This window comes from Ciconia boyciana, chromosome 18 (genome assembly GCF_034638445.1).
Source record: "Ciconia boyciana chromosome 18, ASM3463844v1, whole genome shotgun sequence".
NCBI classification, from domain to species: Eukaryota; Metazoa; Chordata; class Aves; order Ciconiiformes; family Ciconiidae; genus Ciconia; species Ciconia boyciana.
Genome location: NC_132951.1, coordinates 1,892,538 through 1,913,162, shown reverse-complemented (window position 1 = coordinate 1,913,162; position 20,625 = coordinate 1,892,538). Strand labels below are relative to the sequence as shown.

Genomic DNA, 20,625 nt, shown 5'->3' with positions numbered 1-20,625 from the left:
GAACTTTGAAACACATGAACAAATGCCTGGAAATGCATCTACCCAATAATATGAAAATGTTCCTCAGAATAATGGAAGACAGCCAGCCCAGTTCTGTGCAAACCCCCCCAGCGTACACGAATCCCTGTCCAAACCTGGTAATCAAATGTGCATCTCTGAGCTCCCTCTTCTTTGGGAGTCCGCAGGTCTTCTAGGCTCTTAGCTTGGCTGAGAGGCTGAAGCTGTGTTTCTACTTCTAAGTTAGGGAAAATGTCTTCAAGGAGGTTGATTTCTGTGGCCTTGCTTGAGAGCAGAGGGCTTGGAGGCAGAGGCTCTTTTGATTTTTCTGGACTGACTGCCTCTTCCCCATCAGCACTATCAGATTCTTTCAGGGCCCGGTACGGCTGAGGCCTAGGAGAGAAACAAAAATCACATTGCGAATGACTGTCTTTCTAATTTTTTCTTAAACAAGTTATTTACTAAGGAGCTGGATGTCTTTACAAAAAGCTTTTGGGTGGCAAAATACAGCTTACATTGCTTACATCGCCTTGTGAACAGCAGGTGTGTGAGCAAAGTGACCAAGGGCAGAAGGACATACAAAGATGATTTGGCACTCAAGGGGTTTTCAGAAAGGAAAAAGATGTAAGTGGGAAGTACTCAGAGGAAAGCTGTGGTCATGCAGTTACGGACAGGCCGATGAGGGAACTCTCTCGGAGCAGGAATAACTGGGTGCTAGCTCTCTATTTGGGCAGTCTGGCCCTCCCGCTCAGGCCGACCACTGCCACTGCGCTCAGCCCTTTTACACAAGAAGTCAGAGCAAGCACACCGCAAAGTGCCCTGTGTTTTGCAGGCACTTACGTTCTCTTGCTTCAAGCTAACTCAGCACAGAATGTAATTCAGTGTTTTCCTGCAATAATTGGGAACACTGTGGAGAGCTCCAATGATTACATTGGTGTCATCTTATCAAGAAACAACACAATCCATTATGGAGACACCTATTTTACATTTAAAGCCAAGGCCGAGTTAGCAGGACGCTTTTCTTGCACAAACCTCAGCAAAAAAAATGAACACCAGCAGATTTGCGTATTGGTTCTGTGTACAGAGAACACCAGCATAATGTGCATCCAATTAATAACAAGAACTGCCATACATATCTGTGGTGATTGGCATTTGACTGGCAGCCATTTTTACTGTGGCATTTAAACAAGGTTTCAATTAAAAGAAAATATTTGTGAGACCTGCAAAAACAGATACTACGGAAGAGCCCTCCTCCTCTTTCCATATTCTATTATAATACATCTATATCATGCAAATTTATAAACAGCCCATCTTACTTCATTCATCAACACATAAATAGCAGGCGTTCAGCTAGCAACACAAGAATGTAATAATGGAAGTACAAGACAGACAGCTGATGGTATATGTCCTTAGGAAGAGGGTGATCTTGCAAATCTCGGTCGTATCTTTCATCTCTCACATAATATGTGCTCATCTGCCAAGCATTAGATCCCACTGCAGAAAAAACCCTGAGGAATATTCTGCAAACAAACCATTTTAGTGGCCTGGCCTCCTCCACCCCAAACACAAGAGTGTGGGAATATTTGTCTGGCCCTTTGCTCCTGAAGTGTCTCCCCATGCCCAACTGCCTGCAGTCACGGCCCTTCCCAGTCAGTCTCTGAACCTGCCTTCTGCATCACGCAACGCATTTTAGCAACTGGAGACTCCACTAGCAAACTGGCAGCCTCTTTCTCCAGCCTAGGCTAACACAACTGCATCCGGCAGGCTCCAGTTGCTCAGATGTGACCAGGCATCCACCTCCCAGCACCCAAACTGCCCAGATCTGGCATCATGCAGATTTCTGAAGCAGCAGCTCACCGTGCCCTGGCACCTCTTCCTACAGGTTCCGGTCAAGCCAGTAACTGCATTCGTTAGAAGAATGAGTGTGATTCTGTGCAATTTATCTCATTTCTTCCCATAGAAATCCTCAAGCAGGCGAGGTTGGGAAAGAACAACTCCTCTGGGTGACTCCTCTGAGTGAGGCCTTAGCTCAAGACTGCCCTCCGGGGTTGGCATGTTCCAACACGCAGTAAGAGGTCTTTAGCACAGCTGAATCAGCGTGCACCCTCCACGTGACAGTGTTACTCTCGTCTCAGAAAGATAGACTCGGGCCCCTGGGAAGACTGGCCAGGTAAACAGGAGCTGGCAGGCACCACTCGTTCCTTGAACACGGGTACCTTGGGCAGGTGGCAGAATCCTGCAGCCAGTGCTTACATGTACAGTTCTTGCAGGCTGGTAGTTGCAACATGGCCAAGCTGCTCAGCACCGTGTTTCAAAACTAGGCAAGAGTAAGTTACAGAGGTTTGGGAATTTACAACAATTTACAAGTTAAAAAGTTGGATGCAAAGAACAAAGCGAGTAAACCCAACAAACCGCTTCCTGTTTCTTGTATAATTTTAGGTCAGATTGTACTCGGAACCCTTGGAGGACATCTGCATGGCGACTCCCCATAGTCACTGACAGAACAGAGAGGCTGGGATCAAGCAAGTGAAACTAGAAAAAGCCGGTAACTGCACTGAAATAAGGCTCACAGGACAATCCAAAAAGCACAGCTAGCACCGCACAGGGAAGAATGGCAGAAGGTTTGGACAGGAACACAAGCAGCACATTGGAACAAAGGGCAAGTGGAAGGGTTACATCCCACAGAGCTCAAGTTGATGTCAAGCCATAAGCTGTGCATTGCTGCATAGTGTTTCATGCAGGAGTATGCTTTTGCATGCCGCTAAGTACCAAAACAAACAAGCAGGAGAAATGCTGAACATTCATCAAGCGCCGTACAGACTGCAGGAGCATTTCCACAATTCCAAGTATAGGAGCAGGCACCCTGAGCAATGCAAAAACCATTGTTCGAAGTCTGAATTAATACAATGAAAGAATAAAGGATAGACCATTCAAAAGGAGCAGAGAAGAAAAAGTTTTCAGAGAAGCCAGAGACAGGATCCTCTTCCTGCTGAAATTCATCATCAGAAGAGTCCTCAGAGAGGAAGACTGTATAGTGTCGCATAGGCTTTACAAGGCTGAGGGAAACAGGAAGAGAAAAGGAAGTTATCAAGTTGTCACATTCAAAGCTCCAGAGGAGAGAGAAACCAAGTGATTCGTCGGCTCTACATCATTTCTGAACGTGCCTGACTGCCACCGCAAAGAGCTCTGCAGGTAAATGTTGAGCTCTACTTTTCAGGCAGAAAATCCAACTCTTCTAAAAATGCCTAGGGTGCCATCTCGTCGGGAAGGGTACTAAGACCTGCAGGCATGCCCATATGGCAAAAGAAGCCAATACAGAAACCCACCTTTCCCCCACTACTAGAGAGTTAGGCATCTTTTTGTTATTTAGAAATACATCTTTGCTCCTCAGATTCTCTGATCTCTGACTACAAGCAAACAAATATTAGATCTACCTCTCTGCTTTATAGATATTTAGACTGACATTAGTCTGAACTATGAGAGGAGCTGACTTGAGGGTAACAATTCCTAGTTGTATCTATTTTTGAGATCTGAAATTGCTTCACACTAGAATAAAAGCAAACTGTCCAAGGATTTATATGAAATGCAGTTTGTCAAGTAAGGTGTATAGGTTTCTTTCCTCAATGGTTAACTACTTCCAAAGTCCAGCAGAAAAGGTTCTCAGGCTAATTTCTCCTGCATCACAGGACGGTAACTATCAATCTATGAATTCGTTAGCAGTGGTCTGGAACAAAAATCCTTTCAGATGAAAACTTCTTAAAATCAGAAGTGCATCTGGAAACACACTTTAGCTGTAATTAAAAAACAAAACCAAAAAACCCACCCCCAAAACCAAAGAAACCCAACCACCACCAAAAACATTTCGCCAGACTTTTGACAAGAACATACTAGGCATCTGTATTTTATACACAGAGGTCAGATCTCCAGCATTTGCTCTTGTACCCAATTAAGACAATGGCTAAATTTTTAGCAAATGTAAAACTAACTGTGCATGCCTGTATAGGTCTGGGTAAACATACAGTGGTTGGGGGATAAAAGAAAAATATTTAAAGCTTGCTGAATTTATGAATTTTTTTCTATTATTTATTGTAGCTATCAGTTGCTTCACTTCATTTTAACCAAACCCCCAGTAAATCACTCTTTTCTGCATAAAGCAGAAGCTTCAAATATTCACTGCTTCCACTGGAGCAAATTCCGCAGTGGCTATCACTGCTTTAAACAATTAAATGCACTATCAGCTTTAGTAGAAGAGGAGAGAGTACAGGGGCAGGGTACTTAAGCAGGAATACACTGGAACAAAGAGGTTGAAGAGCATGAAGAAATTAATAGCAAATATTGCCTCATTTGTAATGCTAAAATATCCTGATCTTCAGTAAAGTATGAAGCAAGGGCCACTGTTCATTCCCCTCTGAAACACTAAGCTCTGGATGGCAAAAGAGCTTATAGAAAATATATTCTTACAAATTAAATATTACAACAAATGCTTCACAAGTAACTGAAAGCAGTAAAAGCACATACAAGATTTACCAGTACCATAGCCCAGTGCTTTTCAGTCTACTAAAACTCAAGGACAACATTGTGTAGAGTCACCAAAACTATATGCGCTTGTAATAAAACATATACTCAATTTTTAACAGTTATTTATTTTTTCTTATTTATTCTCCCCATTTCAGATGTGTTCTGGCATATCTAAGTGTGCATGAGTGGAAATGAAAAAAAAAAAAACCAAACAAGAAAACCTCTTTTCAACAGCATTATAAACCACCTTTATAGGTCCTATGGACTGAACAACAGGCTGATGAACACTGATAGATAGATGTTGCTAGAGAGCATCATTTACAGGTCTCTCCTTTCTTCCCACATCACTAGAACAATGGAAAAGAAATCACTAGGATCATAAAAGCAAACATTGTTTCTAGCCGTCCGAATGAGGCCTCTTCCCAAACACCTTCATTTTGTCACCCACATATCACTGATATTATCCTAGTTACTGTAGTGAATCAAAACATCCATCGAGAATGACACAAAGCAATACACAACTGAGATGGGAGCCTAATTTTGCTACTACTGAGGTCCAGTATAAAATTTGTTACTTCAGCGTAAGCAGGATCAGGCTTATCATGTGAAACCAAGGATAGGTCCCGATCCTGTAGACATCGTAGAGCAATGCAAATGTATCACACCGCTATGGACGTTCTAGATAAGACAAGGATACGCTGCAACCAGAACAGGACCAAAACCACGGACAGAAAGGATTTGATTTGTTGCCTTTATAGTACAGACATACTAACAAACTACCTCTAGTGGCACTCGAACTCGTAATCAGCCTTCACTCTTTTAGTTCTTTTGTCTCAATCACTAAATAACTATATAATAAAGTTATGAAATCAGTCTAAAAGATTAGGTCAGAAAAAGAGAAGTTGGACACTGCAACCGACAGCTCAAGAGGGCCCAAGCTGCCACTGTGAATAAATGTTTATTCACAATCAGGTCAGAGCTAATTAATAAAAAGTCTAAAATAGTGGTGGCAGTGGATGCAGCTGATAGTGTTAAATCATAGTCTGTGGTACTCCAATTAAAGCTCTTGCATAGCTGTTCTGCTCCTCTCTTCTGCTATAATAGGCATCCAGGGAAAGTGAGGTGGTGCCACTGCATTAGGAAAAATTTGCTATAACATTTTTTTTAACCTTCTCCCCCCCCCCTTTTTAAGAAAGTGACTATTATCCAAAAATTTTAATTTACATTAACAAAAGGCTCCACCAAAAATAAATCAGAAATCAAAGATACTTTAAAAATATTTATTTTTTGAACTTATAAAAACATGTCTTTTTGTCTTAGGAAAGTAAATTACCATTTAACATGATTCCAGAAAATCTAAAATTATTTCCAGAAATCAAGAGTGATATTGAATCTCCACATATCTTGCCGATACACTAACTGTTTGGTAACTGCATATAACAAATGTACTGGTGCAGTTGCCCTTGAAGCACTGCCTCTGATACCCTTTGTTTGCCTTCAGACTACGCTAAATTCAACTGCATTGTGTCTGTGTGCACATATTAAATAAACTGGGAACAAACGATGAAGAAGTTAGGATCTTGTTGGCTAGATCATCAATTGCACTTCAGTGCAGCTCAGTGCAAAGAAGATTAAATATACAGCAAGTTAATATGTACCGGTTTTGTTGCTGTCGCAAGACTCCTTAAATGAACGTGGGATCTCATAATTAGAAAAAAGAAAGCACTTAAGTTTCACTGTCGGTGTGCTCTGTAAGAGATTTTGGTCCAAGATAAGGGATGAACAATCTAAAATTGTCCAAGTTTAAATTTTTTATTAGCTTGAGGCAGTAGAATCCAAAAAAAGTGCCTATTCCCTCATTAACCCAATTCGGCAACTCTCCTGCAGTCTGCCACCCACCACTTGCTAGAATTTCATACACAAAGAGCTGTCTCTGAAAAGGCAGGTCACAGCAAGCCCGGCTACAAGGCAGGCACTGCTGCAGTCTTAGAGGGAAAAAAGGATGTGTCCGTCACAGCTACAACCCTCATCATCTCCACATGACTGCACCAGCTCCTGCCTACCTAATCTCTTAGCTGAGTTACCATGCAGATGACTTGCTGATCTCTTTCTAATGTTTAGTTTAACATGTCTTCGGTTAGCACTAGCATATGACAGTACTGACAGCCGTGGCTGTTCCTTTTTAAATATCATGTCAGAAACACAGTGCAATAAAGCTGGGGATGCGCTCCATGGCTCTACGCACCATTATGATAGTATGGGTTTCTTTTTTAATGAGGAAGATCTGCATCTCAGGAGCTTTTTTCATGTGTCAGGATGCATGGACAAATCAGCAGCACATCACACTGGCCAAAAATGAAATGCTGACAAATGTAGATATTTCAAATTTAATTGACACCTAAATGTACTTGAGATAGAAAAAATACATACAGAAAATGTGAGTACAGGATGTGGGAATTAATAAGGAGAATTCTGTAATAATTTTAAAAGATATTTTAGTTATGAGAAAATTAAATTTGTGTATTTTACTAACTGTGTTGCTTTTTCCTGATTAGAGAGATTATGGTACAAAGGGGTAGCATGGACTTCTTGTCATTTTTCTCCTAAAAAAGGCTTCCCAAATTTGAGGGAGGATTTTTTAAAATATTTTTTTAAAAGAATAGCTACACAGCAGCTCTAGGGAATTAAGGAATTTGTCCCTCATAGACAGTAAAATGAAGAGAATGAGGGATTTGGATGCATGGGCTTTTTCTTGCCAGTATGAAATAGGAGACTTGGGACTGAGGGGATTACCCAGTAACTATTCAGTGTGAACAAAGCACAGACCTATCACTGGAATTCCTTCCTGCATATTCTGAATACTCACTACACCCGAGTGTGAGCTAACAAAAGTACTAAAATATCTATTTGATTTTTAAAGTGTTACTTTGTATACTGTGAACGTTCATAGGAGCATAATATTCCCAGAAAAACAAAAACATTAGCATAAAGGATATGTTAAATTAAAACAACAAAAAAATTCGTATCACAAGTCATCCAACCAGGTAACAAAAACAACAGCTCATGATCACTACACCCAGTAAAGGCAGGTAACTAACTGTTTTATAGTTTTTATGAACTTTTTACAAATTTTCTAGAGAGTTGGAAATATTAGCAGGGAATTTAAAGTGGGAACAAGCTGGATGACACCTCTGCCTGCTCTGACAGATCTAGATGCAAGATTCTACAAAGTCATTTCACATTTTTGTCCTATACCTCAGTACTAAGGATCTATTCACCAATCTCCCCTGCAGATATCGTCTCTCTTTACCAAGGCAAGCTGCATACATTCAGTAGGTTCACCCCAAAGCAGACAGCACAAATGGGCCCCAAAATTAAAGTTTCTTGTAAACCATCATACCAGAGAGGTGGGAGAGCCAGGAAAACCAGGGCTCCCAAAGGGCAGCCCTGCCTGCCTTGTGCTACGGTTCTTGTTTGGCAAGGCCTGCAACAAAACCCGACTGCTCTCCGTACGTTCCTTTCCCATTTGCTGTCCCTTTGCTGGGCATCTGCTTTCTTGGCACCACCTGCATCGTATCTAGCTTCCTTGACACCAGTTTTCCCAAGGCAGAGGGACCAAAGCGCACGCAGCAAGTCTTGTCTGCTGCAGCCTGCGGTATTTTCTTTCTGATTCCAGCCATCCTTGTTCAAATAGGTACTTGCTGGCTTAGCTTTCTTCCTAAGCAGAGATCCATGCTTGCAGTGATGCCATGGAAAACCTTCACCATACACAAATGCTGTGTGGTGGAGCTCTGAGAGCCTGGTTACAACAACTGGAATTTAATGTGCTTTATGAGCCTGTATCATTTAACACAGCCATCATGCTGACTTCATACTAAATTCAGTGTAATAACCCACTATTGTACTGCAGCCTATTTCCATTCATACGATATAAGGGAAAGCCATTAGCTTCTCTACTAAGTCCTACACGACTTCTGGAAAGCTGTAATGAACTGCTGCAGCACTGACACAGGTTTAGCCAGCCCAAGAGCCTTTTGACATGCTGTTAATTGTGAGCCTGACCCTCTGATTTCCTATTTTAATTTCCTCCCACTCTGCATGCCCTGGAAGCCAGCTAGTCGGTACTTACAGAAGACAGATCCTAGAGCACTTTGGAAGCCTATTCTACATTTAATAGGAAATCTTGCTGTGGTGTAAAAGAGAACTCTCAAAAAACTGCCTGTTAAAAATGCAACATCTTATTTCTGTGAACAACTAATTTGTGTTTAAGGAGGCATGTCCCACGTGTCTAGGATTGCCCCAGGTGCTAATCCAGCATTTTCTGAGCTCTCATCTACAAATTCTTCCTGTTACCTTATAACTAAAAAAGTGTTTTAAAAAATCATACATTTTAGATTTAATTACAAATTTTTAAGAATCATAAACATTACAAACCTTGAATTATTGATAAAATTGTAAAAAAATAAACTTTCTATTGAAATAGAAAAAAATTCACCAAAAATTTTGATGGGGGAAACAATAGTTCTTCCACCAGCTCTTCTAAAGACAATGGTTTAACAACAGACATTAGTAATAACCTTGGGTGTTCTTTGAAGTCACTGCTCCCACCCTCCTGTGTTTTAACTGAAGACTGATTAGAAAATGAGCACATATACCCCCAAAACAGTGTTTTTCTTTTATACACATTAAAAAAATTAACTCATGTAACCGAAGGTACAAATCTCCTAGTATCATAAGAAACGCATTAATAAGGGTAACGACTGAAAGGATGCCTACCTAAGAGTTTGCTTTCCAGAGGTGACATGCAACATTACAAATGGAAAAGAGGCTGCCCTGTGAAACGAGCTCACCGGGCGTCAGGCTGGTGGCGTGGGCAGTGGCACACTGCCCTGAGGATCCTGTCTGCGCCAGCTGGAAGGAGGATGCAAAAGTCACAGTCTGAGCTACTGAGTCAGATATCCTGGGAAACGTCTCTGAACATGTCACGTTATCATTCCAGACCAAAAAGTTAGTGTTAGTTTTAAATACAGAAAGAAACTTCTCATTGACCAGAAGCTCCTCCTCCTCACAAACATAGCCCACACGTGAGCACCTGAAAGTAACTGGCTAATAATTAGTTTCGGAACCAGTGCAATTAAGCTAAGTATTTTGGTTAAGTTTACTTTAAGAAAAGCACCCTCTCAGCACTGCTGCTGCTTTCATGGAACCTCCACTGATCTGCAATAAGGGTACTCCAATGCTACCAAGTAACACGAGTGAAAATATATATCGTGGTGTTTTCATTCCTTTTAGTATTATTCAAGAGAGAGAAAACAATGCAAATTTTTTAAAGAGACAACACCTGGCTTTATGTTTTCATTTCAGAACAACATAGGAAGATTATTTCTTACTGGGACAGCAAAAAGAAAGTTTGTGAAAAATGTCGTGAAAATACCCTATCTTTAATTACTATTTAAAAAATATTTTTCCTTTATTCAAAATGTCATTTTGAGATAAATAATAAGGAAAAAGGTCAGGATTACTGAGTCACTACCTATTTCAAAGGCATTCACCTCAAGTTATTTCTTAGGTAAGACAGACATTTATTTGAGCTTTAGTTAAGTACAAGGTTAGACATTTCCTCCACTTCGGAAATCACAATTGTAGTGTCAATGTCATCATTGTGTCGTGTGTCCCGTCTCCCCCCCGGCCCCAACTTGTTTTTATTAAAACACTCTAACCAGACAACTTACAGGAGATCTGGTTGAGTGCAATATTCTACAATTAACTGTCTGGAAGTAGTTATGTCAAAGTTTGTTTTGCCACCTGAAGCTGACAACAGGAAAGAAGGAAAATACATCAGTTCCTGCTGTGACACTGCATTTGAACTGGATAAAATATCGAAGCTGTGAAACATCAGGAAGAGACCACAACTGGTACCATATAGCAAGCTTCAGTGGTATTAGCAACATTACCTGCTTTTCTTCCACATTTAAAAGATGGAAAAATCTATCAGTAAAATGCTCATGAAGAAAAGTCAGTTTACAGCCACAAAACATCTCCATTATCTTCTGTAGATTATTGTAGTCGTTTTCACAAAAAAATTTTTGTAGTTTACTCTGCGAAAGCAGCTGAGTTATAAAGACTCACTAAAACTAACAGCAATAAATTAAAACCAAGTAAAATAATAATTGCAATTTGATATATTACTATCATTAGTATAAATATTATGTTTATCATTCATGTTTACATTTATTTCTATTCTGATACTGGCAGGAATTGAAAATACATGTTAGCAGTAAGCCACACCGGAATGTCAAGCAGCTTTTGAATCCAAATTTGCATAATCCTTCATATGAAACACACATAATGGTTAAATTGACTCAATTATCCTTCACCTACATGCAGTGAGTCATCATATTAAATATTAAGAACGAACTTTTATTTTAAAAATTCTTATAATCTTTGTGCAGGGACAGCTACCACCCTGTAACAGGACAAGCCCTTTTGCAGGACTTGCAATCTACTCCACAAGAGGGCAACCAAATGACACTATAAAATGGATAAAGAATCCCATAGAATTTAAAAATGACCATTCATTTTAGCTAAAAGCCAGAATATCTCCCCATCTTAGAATGGCTGGGAAAAAGCTAGCCACGCACTTAACTTTGGGGGCGGGCGGGCCCCAACCTCCATCGCTTTTTCCCTCAAACAGCGGTGACAGGGAACTGGTACACATGTGGGAAAAGGGTGTGTTTAAAGAAACCAACCATTCTTCTTTTTATGGGATTTTAGTATCTTCAGATAGAGCAAATATCCTGTAACCTGGGGCATCAGCTAAAGCATTTCACTTTACTGACAACAAAGCCACCACAGGCTGGGACATGCACAAATAATGCGAAGTGGCTATGATACAAGCAATTACTTTGTGCTGCAGGTAGAGATGAATTACAAGGAAATCTCTGTGACAGATTAGATCAGTGCAACCATCTTGCAGCCCCTGAGTCTTTTGCTTGTAGTCTGTGAGCAGTTCTAGTGTGACTTCCCACGCTAAGGCTGCGTTGCCCACAACACTGGACATTTGGAAAATGCTACTCCACTCACTGTTCCAGGACAGCATCAGAGATGCTTCACACGTAGAGAATACCAGTCTAATCTTGCCACATGACTTGGAAAATGTACACTGGCTCTGTTGCCTGCTGTTCGTACCTCACTGCTCAGTTGTTTCCTCTGGAGTGCCAAGCAGGTCTGTCCCTGCTCTAGCCACAATTTTCACAACATCTTCTTCTAAGATCAACCGCCCCAGGCAAAATGCACAGTTCTGAAGATTCCCAAATTCTGAACGGAGAGGAGGCAACCTGCTTATTCCGACCCTTAAGAAGTGCAGCTAATACCAGCCTCTGGATCCAAACACAACTTAGTGCTGTTGAATCTTTTGTACTTCTGAACAGTTGAAGTAGCTACACTCCGAAGAATCCAAATAATTTTAAATCCAAAATGCATATTGATGCAGCCTACATGTATATTTGTGACACACACAATAGTGTCTTTTGGGCTATGTTGGTAAGGTTCAATATATCCATTCTCTTTTTAGGTTTTCACTTGATGGCCTATTGTTTAACTCAACTACGGCAACATGTTAAGGACATCTGCAACAATACACAGTATTGTCTTCTTTGTAAAAAGTACTTTAATACGTGACATTCATGAAACTATCTGAAAAAACCTCTCCAAGGTAACAGAATATACTGTTCATATGAACAAGAGAGAATTTGGAAACCAACACATTTTATGCACTAGCAGTAAGCTACAGCAGTACAACTTATTTGGAACATTACCCCTGTTTACTTCATAGTCAAATCTAAAGAGATGATAAATTTGCTAGTACTATACAAGACAGTTAAGCTCTACAAGCCTTCACTATAGAGCTCATTCCAGACCTTCTGTTAATGGGACTCTAACAAGCATGAGACACAACCTTACTGCCATCACTATAAGCCAAACAATTCTATATCTTCCAGGTGAAGCCTGGCAAGAACAGTGGATTTGCAGGGGCATGGCCGACAATTTCATTTAAAGCATAGTTCAAAACAAAACAACAAAGAAAGGAACAAACCTCCAAAACCTGAAAACTTTCACTAAACAGGCTGATCAGATTGTCTAACTTCGCAAACCAGAATTTTCCAATAAGTAAACTTTGGTTTCTTGCTTTTTCACACTTTCTCTAAAATGTTCCACAAATTAAAAACAAAATTTTGTTAGTTAAAAAATTACTTTGATCTATAGTATTTTTAAATTTCTCCTTTGGCTAGTTCCAGTTCTGAATGCACTGGTTGTTGATGCAACCAGAGAGAAGCAGAGTAGGAAAGTACTTACTGTTCTGGACTAGAAACTGAAGTCCTTCGTCCTTCCACAGCAATATTACTCTTGGGTCTCTTAACAACATGAGGTCTTGGCGGGCGAACCTATTACACACATGCACACAGAAGACATTTCATCAAATACTTCAAGTTGATCAAACAACAGACATAAAAAACAAAATATGTATAACCACCGTTATCTTAAAGGTATCTTCCATTCAGAAGTGTTTTTAAACTACTTTATCTTTTGTGCCACAACAATGTTACAAATGAATATAGATATACAAACGAATATAAAGTATGAATATGAACTACAGGGACCCACAACTTGTTTAAGGACAAAAAACCCCACATGTTTTGAATAGCAAATGAAACATATATGCTTGTCACTGACTGTTAGCTATTAGCAAAGCAACGAAAATTTGTTCCACTGTCCCGTTTGGTACAGGCTAAATTTCTGATAAAAGATTCCCTAAATGTGAGCTTCCCCATGTACAGTTAGTTGATAGAGGAAAATTGGAAAATCCTGTGTGTTGCTGTACATTATATTGAGAAGTGGAGTTCAGCTCTGACATCATGATCATTTTGTCCACTTGTTCATAGGAACCCAGCTTCTCAAGTGAAGACTTCTGTGTAAGGGAGCACTGAAAAATTTGTACTTGGAATAAATGTTATAACATGAAAAACATAGCTCATTCTTCATTCAAAATTTGCTTCCTTTCAGCAGCTGAACAGAAACCCTTGCCAGACATATTATCATTATCACCCCGAATGTTACGTTAGTGTATCTTTTGTTGTCTGTAATAAAATCCAGAGCTTTTCTGTGGAAGATGATGTTGCTGCCAATCCAATCTTAAATAACATAGCCATCACCTTCTAATGTTCAGAAGTCAAGCTTAATCTATTTGCATTAACTCCACAAGCAAACAAGCTTTACTTCACGGAAAGGAATAAGCACATGTGATCACTATATAGGCAAAGTTTATGCGTGTGCCTACCTATACTAGTGAGTAATCCTGTTGATGAACTTATCCCTTTGAGTCAAACGTGGGAAGGAACATTTGCAGCATCAGGGTCAGGCTGTACAAACAAGCTTTCCATTTTTTATTAAGAAAGTACTACCTTACCTGAAATGGAGTCTGATTTGTTGGCTTAGCTGAATGCTAGTTTCAACAGAAATCCCCAAAGCCCTCAAATAAAATTAGGAATACAACTCAAATTGACCTCCCTGAGCTTGTGCTCCTTAACAGCCACAAGACAAAGGAAGCTGTTAAAGGCCTACAACCTAAGCGCTCTTTGGGTGACTAATGAATTTGTTTGCAATGATATTGCCTCCCACCTCTGCAAGTTTTTGTTGTTGGTGGTTTGGGTTTTTTTGTTGTTGTTGTTGGTTTTTATTATTATTTGTTGGGGGGTGGGGTGTTTCTGGGCTTTTTTTTTTTCCCCCCAGGCACATAAACCTCAAATTTTCTTGCCAGGAAAAAGCCACTGAACTGTGTGTAGTGTTTCTGCACCACACAACAGTATGCAGAAGGTAGTAGCAGGATTATTGTATTGAATTTTCATTTCAAAGGAAATGGCGTACAGCAGATACGATGAAGAAATCCAGAGATGTATTGCCACTATTTCTTGGGAAAAAGGGCTTATAAAAAGGTCAGGTGTTAAGGTCTTGAAGATCAGTCCCCACACAAGGCTGCTCCTCTCTACAATAAAGACGGCTTAAGAACGTGAATTTATGGCAGGAATGGAAGGATTAAGTTTGTGGCAACTTCAACTGAACTTGCAACGTGGTGAAACATGGGGAAAAGAACAACAGAGCTAATTAGACGAGCTGAGCTGTCAGAGTGCGGCTGAATGGCTCGGTGCCAACAAACAAAAGGAATGGGCTGGCAATCAGCAGGATCGATGAAGAATACTGCTTCATTAGGGTTGATAAAACAGAGAGAGAGAGAGAGAGAGAGAGCGTGCAAGAGAGGGGGGAGAGAAGCAAGAGGAACTGGGGGGAGAAGAGAACGAGAAAGAGAAAAAGAGAGGAAGAAAGAAACTTGTTTAATTAAATCTGAGCTGGAAGATGATGTGTAAAGCTGGCTTGTCGTCATGCTGTGAACACTTTCACCTTTTGGGTGGTACCCTGGGGGAGTGATGGTGATGAGGGAGAGAGATGAGAGTTTTGGATGGCTCCAGGGGGCCACCAGCCCAGTAAAATGCAGGGTGACATGCTAAGTAGGATTTAGAGCATTGTTCATGGGGGACTGCAGGGAAAAGCCAGGAATCAAGCCAATTCCTTGCTGGATTTTGAGCCTCATGTAGCCAAATAGGCAAGGTTAAATGCTTATCAAATGCAAAAGTATGAAAGAAATCCAATTACATGAGCACACAGCCAAAAGAATAAGGGTAAACATCAAGTACAGAAGGGTTAAATGTGCTTATTACTGTCCCCATCAACTTTATGCATAATTATTATATTTTAACTTTTTCTAATGGAATGAAGTTTCCAAACAGCCACTATTAATCCAAACAGATCTCTATTAATTATAAGCAACAACCCTCTCTCTTTCATAATACCACCACAACTCATTTCCAAAACAGCAGAATGTAAAGAATGTATCTGTTCTGCTTCCTTAACCTTTCTTTGGTCTGTGCTTTTGTTTTTATTATTAGTAATGACCCATATTGCAAGGACTAGTGCCCATGGATTCCTCCTAACAGATATATCCTGAAAACAGTATTTCTCAGGAATTCTGGTATTATGTGGGCTTGGTTGGAAGAGCAGAGGGACCTGGTCTCATTCAGTGCTTGCTGTAAAAAGCTAGGATAAATTACTTGCCAATACCCACCTCTGTAATACATGCCAAGACTAAGAGAGGGAAAAAGCAGCCTGCACAAAGTATTATTTACACACACAAAAATGTGTTTCAACTATTAAAAGCCAAATAACAGTTCTGAACAACAACAAATTTATGTATATTTGGTAGAAGCATATTTTTGGGAGTGATTATAATCATTTACATTTATCTTGAATTTCCTCTTGATGAATGAAGCATTTCTGTTCCACTTATTGACACAGCTAGATGAATGCAACAGGAGCTTTTATTATTACATTTCCAACCTTTTATCAATCACATTGGGAGCAAAGACAGTTGACACAAACACATTATAGTGAGGACTATTAATGCACTACAGCTGGGAGATTAAACAATCCTAGCAAGACTTTGATGTAATCAATTACTCAATCTGAACAATACTCTTTAGCAACTTTTGTACAGAGGAAATCGCACTGTGCCCTCATACACCTGCCAAACACAAAACAAGAGGGCTACGAAGCACTGTGGGAACCCCACGGTACCATGGAAAGTTTGTTCCTAGCATAATGTATCTGGGAGGGTCTCTCATATCGATTACGTTTAAGAGAACACATATAAGCAATAGTCAGTGCTACCTTTTAAACACAGAAAACAGAAATCTTCAGAGCAGGAATCCATTAAAATGACTTTGTTAAGCTAAACACCCAGAGTTAAAAAGAGGGAGGAAAAGAAACACATGCTATTGAAATATAACATAGGAACATGCACCGAAGATCAAAAGTTAACACACACCCAAGTGCACTTGTTAACCAGTTGCCTGCTCATTCGAAACACATTATTAACAAGTTTTAGCAAGATTAGATTTGAAAACTTGCATCTCTCTCTTTCTTATGCACGTACATGTATGTATAAGGAAGCAAGAAGTAAGATGTATTTGCCTTTTGGGGGAATTATATTCATAAAGCAAAAGTCCTGAATAGAAATAAGTATCTTCCAAGGCTGTTGCAAAAAACAAAACCCCTTCTATACTGACACCACTTTCCTGTACTAAAAAAAACCCAACAAACCAACAAAAAAACCCACAAACAAAAAAACCCACCCACACTGGTGCAGATCCAGCACAGTCTCCAGTTTTAAAGCCATCTGGCATAGTTAAAATATAACAATTGTCCTACAGTTAGTGTTTTGAATGAAAAACTGCCGAGATAAGGTATCCCTGCCGAATACAGTATAGGTATTGCACTGAGAATAATTTCTGTGTAGTTCTATGGAAGAGTCACTTCTCCTCTGGCCAACATGCTGTGCCTACATTTTTTATACTATGTAATTACATAGAGTCCCAGCTTGCATTTTAAATGAACATAAAGTATGAATGTATATAATCCATAATGTGGTACTAATGTTCTACTGTCCAAATATAGACTTCGCTTTCTTCATATGTATTCACTCATCTATTCCATGGAGAAAAGTTAAGCGTCCCAAATTAATTTAAAGCATAACTTGCAGAGAATAAATACTTTCTCTTCAGACTTCTGCTTCCTTTCATATTTGAGTTTAGTGCAAGTCTTCAAAAGCTCACTGGCTAAAAACTTATGCCAGCCTAGCAAGACTTTTTGTTTAAGAAATCACTGCAAAAGTAAAAACAAATGTTGCAACAGCAGCATCAGTTACCTGCAGAACTGACTGAAAGCTGCAGAACTCGTCAAAGAAAAGCAGAATAAATGCAGGTCCCAGGGCTGTGCCGCAGCAGAGAAGAAGGGAGTTTAGGAGCATAATTCACACATTGCTTTTTTGCAGTTTGACAATCCAAACTACTGAGGTTTAGTAATACTACTGAGAGCGTAATTCAGGCAGGGTTAAGCTGTGGCAGTGAAACAAAGCTACCAGCTACTCACGGGCCTAGATGCACGCTGTATCTTTGGAGGCGGTGGCCGAGGCGGACGGAGTCTTTGCTGCTGTATCAAAGTGGAAACTAAATTAAATAGTCACCTACATGAAAACACCTCTGATTTTGTGGCAAAAGCAGTATGAGTGGATGACAACATGTGATTTACCTTAACTTCATACTCACCTCACAAAATGCAATTATTTTTTTTTCCCCCCAAAACAGTGACAAATCTCATGACCTACAACGTGCCACAATAGGAAAGGTTGATAGAAAATATCAGCCTGTTGACGTAGGCTTAACACAACTTATGTTAAACCAAAGGTAGCACGATCAGCACTCCAGACCAGATCATCCAAAATGTACTGAGACAACAAAGATGCTCAAGATGGATTCTTGGACCTCTAGGTCCAAGTATTCTAGACAACATTTATACAAATGGAAAGAATCCTGCAAAGCAGGATATTCAAAAAAGCTTTCACTAAAATCTCAAGAGTGATTACAGTGCTTGTGAAAACTTATGGTAAAGGCCTCAAACCAGCAGAGACATTTAAGAGCATGGGAAAAAACCCTAAGTCAATTAAACTTTTCATACACTTTAAGATGAGCACATGTTTAGATACTGTACTGGATCAAGGTTTAAATGCATTGCCTAGAGCAAAGCGTGTACTGTCATTGTAAAGAGAACTAAAAGCTCCATCACCAACAGTTCTAATGAAGACAGAACAGTGCATTAAGATGACTATTTTTGTCTGATTTTTTAAATTAGCAGTTGGCCAACTCATTGCTTTGTAACAGCAGTAGTGCTATTCCAATCCAGTTGCTTTTGACCAGCATGCACGACTCTCCTCACACAGATGGCATCTTAAGGTATACTCTGTTAGACAAGGAATCCACTGACAATTGAGATTCTAAATAAAACCATGCTAAAGTACAACTTTGATACTGAGAACAGGATTAAAGTTAATGTCCTTTCTGTGGCAGCTTGTGTACACATATTAGCACTTCAAGAGAGGAGTAGAGCCCTCAGTGAGGAGCACACGGGAATGTCTCTGAACGCCTGCTCGACCAGATGATGACGACTGCATCACTGCCCCCAGCCCACGGTGCCTTCCATAGACAAAAACCCATCAGCTGTACAGAGAAGGAATAGGAACTGGCAGTGGGAGTCAGCTTCTTCAGACAGAAAAAGAAAGCTTACGCAGATTACTGTATTTCTTTCCAAAAAAGATTCCAGATTCATATCTCAGCAGCTCTTAACGTCTTACTAGCATAGTCTTTATTCTAGATTGACAGACATTCTCTCTCAACTACCCTCACACTGTGTAACAGTACAACTCCAGCCTACCCTTTTTCACACCATTTTCATTCTCTTCGTGCATCTCTTCAGACCTTTCTTTCAAATTTCCCATTACATTATACTTGTGCATCCGTTGGTTCTTTCCTCCTTACTTGTGTTGCCAATGAAGGAGTGCCAGACTGCACACATGCACTTGGTTCAGCTTCTTGGGGTGGGTGAGGAAAACAAAAGAAATGACACTTGGGATGGAGAGCTGAGGCCAGAATTATTCCAAGTGATAGCTTCCCTCTGTATTTCCAAGAAAGCAAGTATGAAAACAAAGAGAACAAAGAGAGAAATGACAGGGTGGCGAGCTGAGGTGGCTGCCATTAGCCCTACTGAACTGTTTCTCTTCTATACCTTATATTACTCAATTCAGTCACAGAAGTTGAGTTATGCTGCTGTGTATCTTCCCGTCTTATCTGCTCAGGCTGAGAGCAGACTCTCAAAATATATTTAACTTCTGTTATGTGACATAGCATACTTATTTTCCATTATGTTTCAGAAGCATAATGGAACAGCTGAAAAATCTGAGATTTGCACTCTTCTAGTTACTTAAAAGACATTCACTTACTACCTAGCAACTTAGGCAAAGTATTTGATGATGCAGAAAAACAAGATGCAATTATTATTCATTTATTTTTTCAAAAATTTTTATGCCTACTGCATATATACTTCCCTTTGTTATTTATTCTCTTTTACTTACGTAGAAATTGTGAACATTTCTACATTAGAAAATTCTCAAGTAGGTTATTTAGGTGGGAAATTTAAGTATTTTCCTAAAGCCATGGCTAGCAGCGTCTTCAGCACTATTTATTTTCCATTACTATTTTAATTCTGGACAAATATGTTTTTACTGATATAAGAATTACAAGGTGTTACTTAACATGTTGGTATTATAATTTCTTCAGTATTAGTTCATATCACTGAAGGTGTTTTTTTTGTTTCATACACCATACTAGAGCTCAGGAAGCTTCTTTGATTTGGGAATCAGTTTTTCTTTCTATAGGAAAAACCAGGGTAATTTTTGAGGAAACACTGCAAGAGTGTAGTATCAACAGTATTAGTTGATGAACCAATGGCAGTATTATTAAAGCTTCTGAAAAAAGTATGACAAAGGCAGGCCCTTCAGAGAGCAAGACAGACCGGCAACACAGTAGCTGAGGCTTACCTCCCAGCGAGATGGTCAATACATTGATTATAGTCACTGCAAGGACATGTACAACTGAACTTTACTTACCCACCCACATACCCACTGGAGGAAAAATACTTTTCTGAGAAAATGTGTGACAGGATTTGTTAATTATCTGACACATCACTGTTTGATTAGACAATGGCAATAAAATCAAGTTTTAAATATTTGGGGTATCTGAAAACTACGCTTTGTGTTAAAAGAGCCACCAATATTGGTACCCTTTTCAGCTCAATTACTAGTGTGAACTGAAGAATATCCATCCACAAGTTGGAGAGTACACAAAAGAGTAAGAGCATTAGATATTCCAGTACAATGTGGAGGAGTTTAATAGGACTACCATCTCATTGCATACTCCTTGCCTGTAGCCAAACCGCACGCAGCACTAATATTTTACTCCTGTTAGTCCTAATTGACCAACAATTACAAGTCAGACCTTAAAACATCGTGATGTTGGCCTAGAACTCAAAACTATATATACATTTTTTTTCCTTTTGGTCTCTAGAGTGATAAGCATAAGCCGACGTTGCTTTCAATTTTCTCTCATTTCA

General features: G+C 39.7%; 1 protein-coding gene across 5 annotated transcripts in view; it reads right to left on the bottom strand.

Annotated features, from left to right (window-relative positions):
- DENND1A (DENN domain containing 1A) overlaps window positions 1-20,625 on the bottom strand; it is a 218,524-nt gene that overhangs the window by 4,769 nt on the left and 193,130 nt on the right. For 3 of the 5 annotated variants that reach the window (XR_012045633.1, XM_072882845.1, XM_072882843.1), the window contains exons 20-22: window positions 17,554-17,613; window positions 12,871-12,959; window positions 135-390 (exon numbers count right to left, since the gene is read on the bottom strand). Coding sequence is in view for 4 of the 5 variants with exons in the window: in XM_072882845.1 (XP_072738946.1) it covers window positions 135-390; window positions 12,871-12,959; window positions 17,554-17,613 (405 nt within the window). In the remaining variant the exon portion in view is untranslated. The remainder of the gene's footprint in view (window positions 1-134; window positions 391-12,870; window positions 12,960-17,553; window positions 17,614-20,625) is intronic. The other 2 variants (XM_072882844.1, XM_072882846.1) reach the window with 2 other exon arrangements.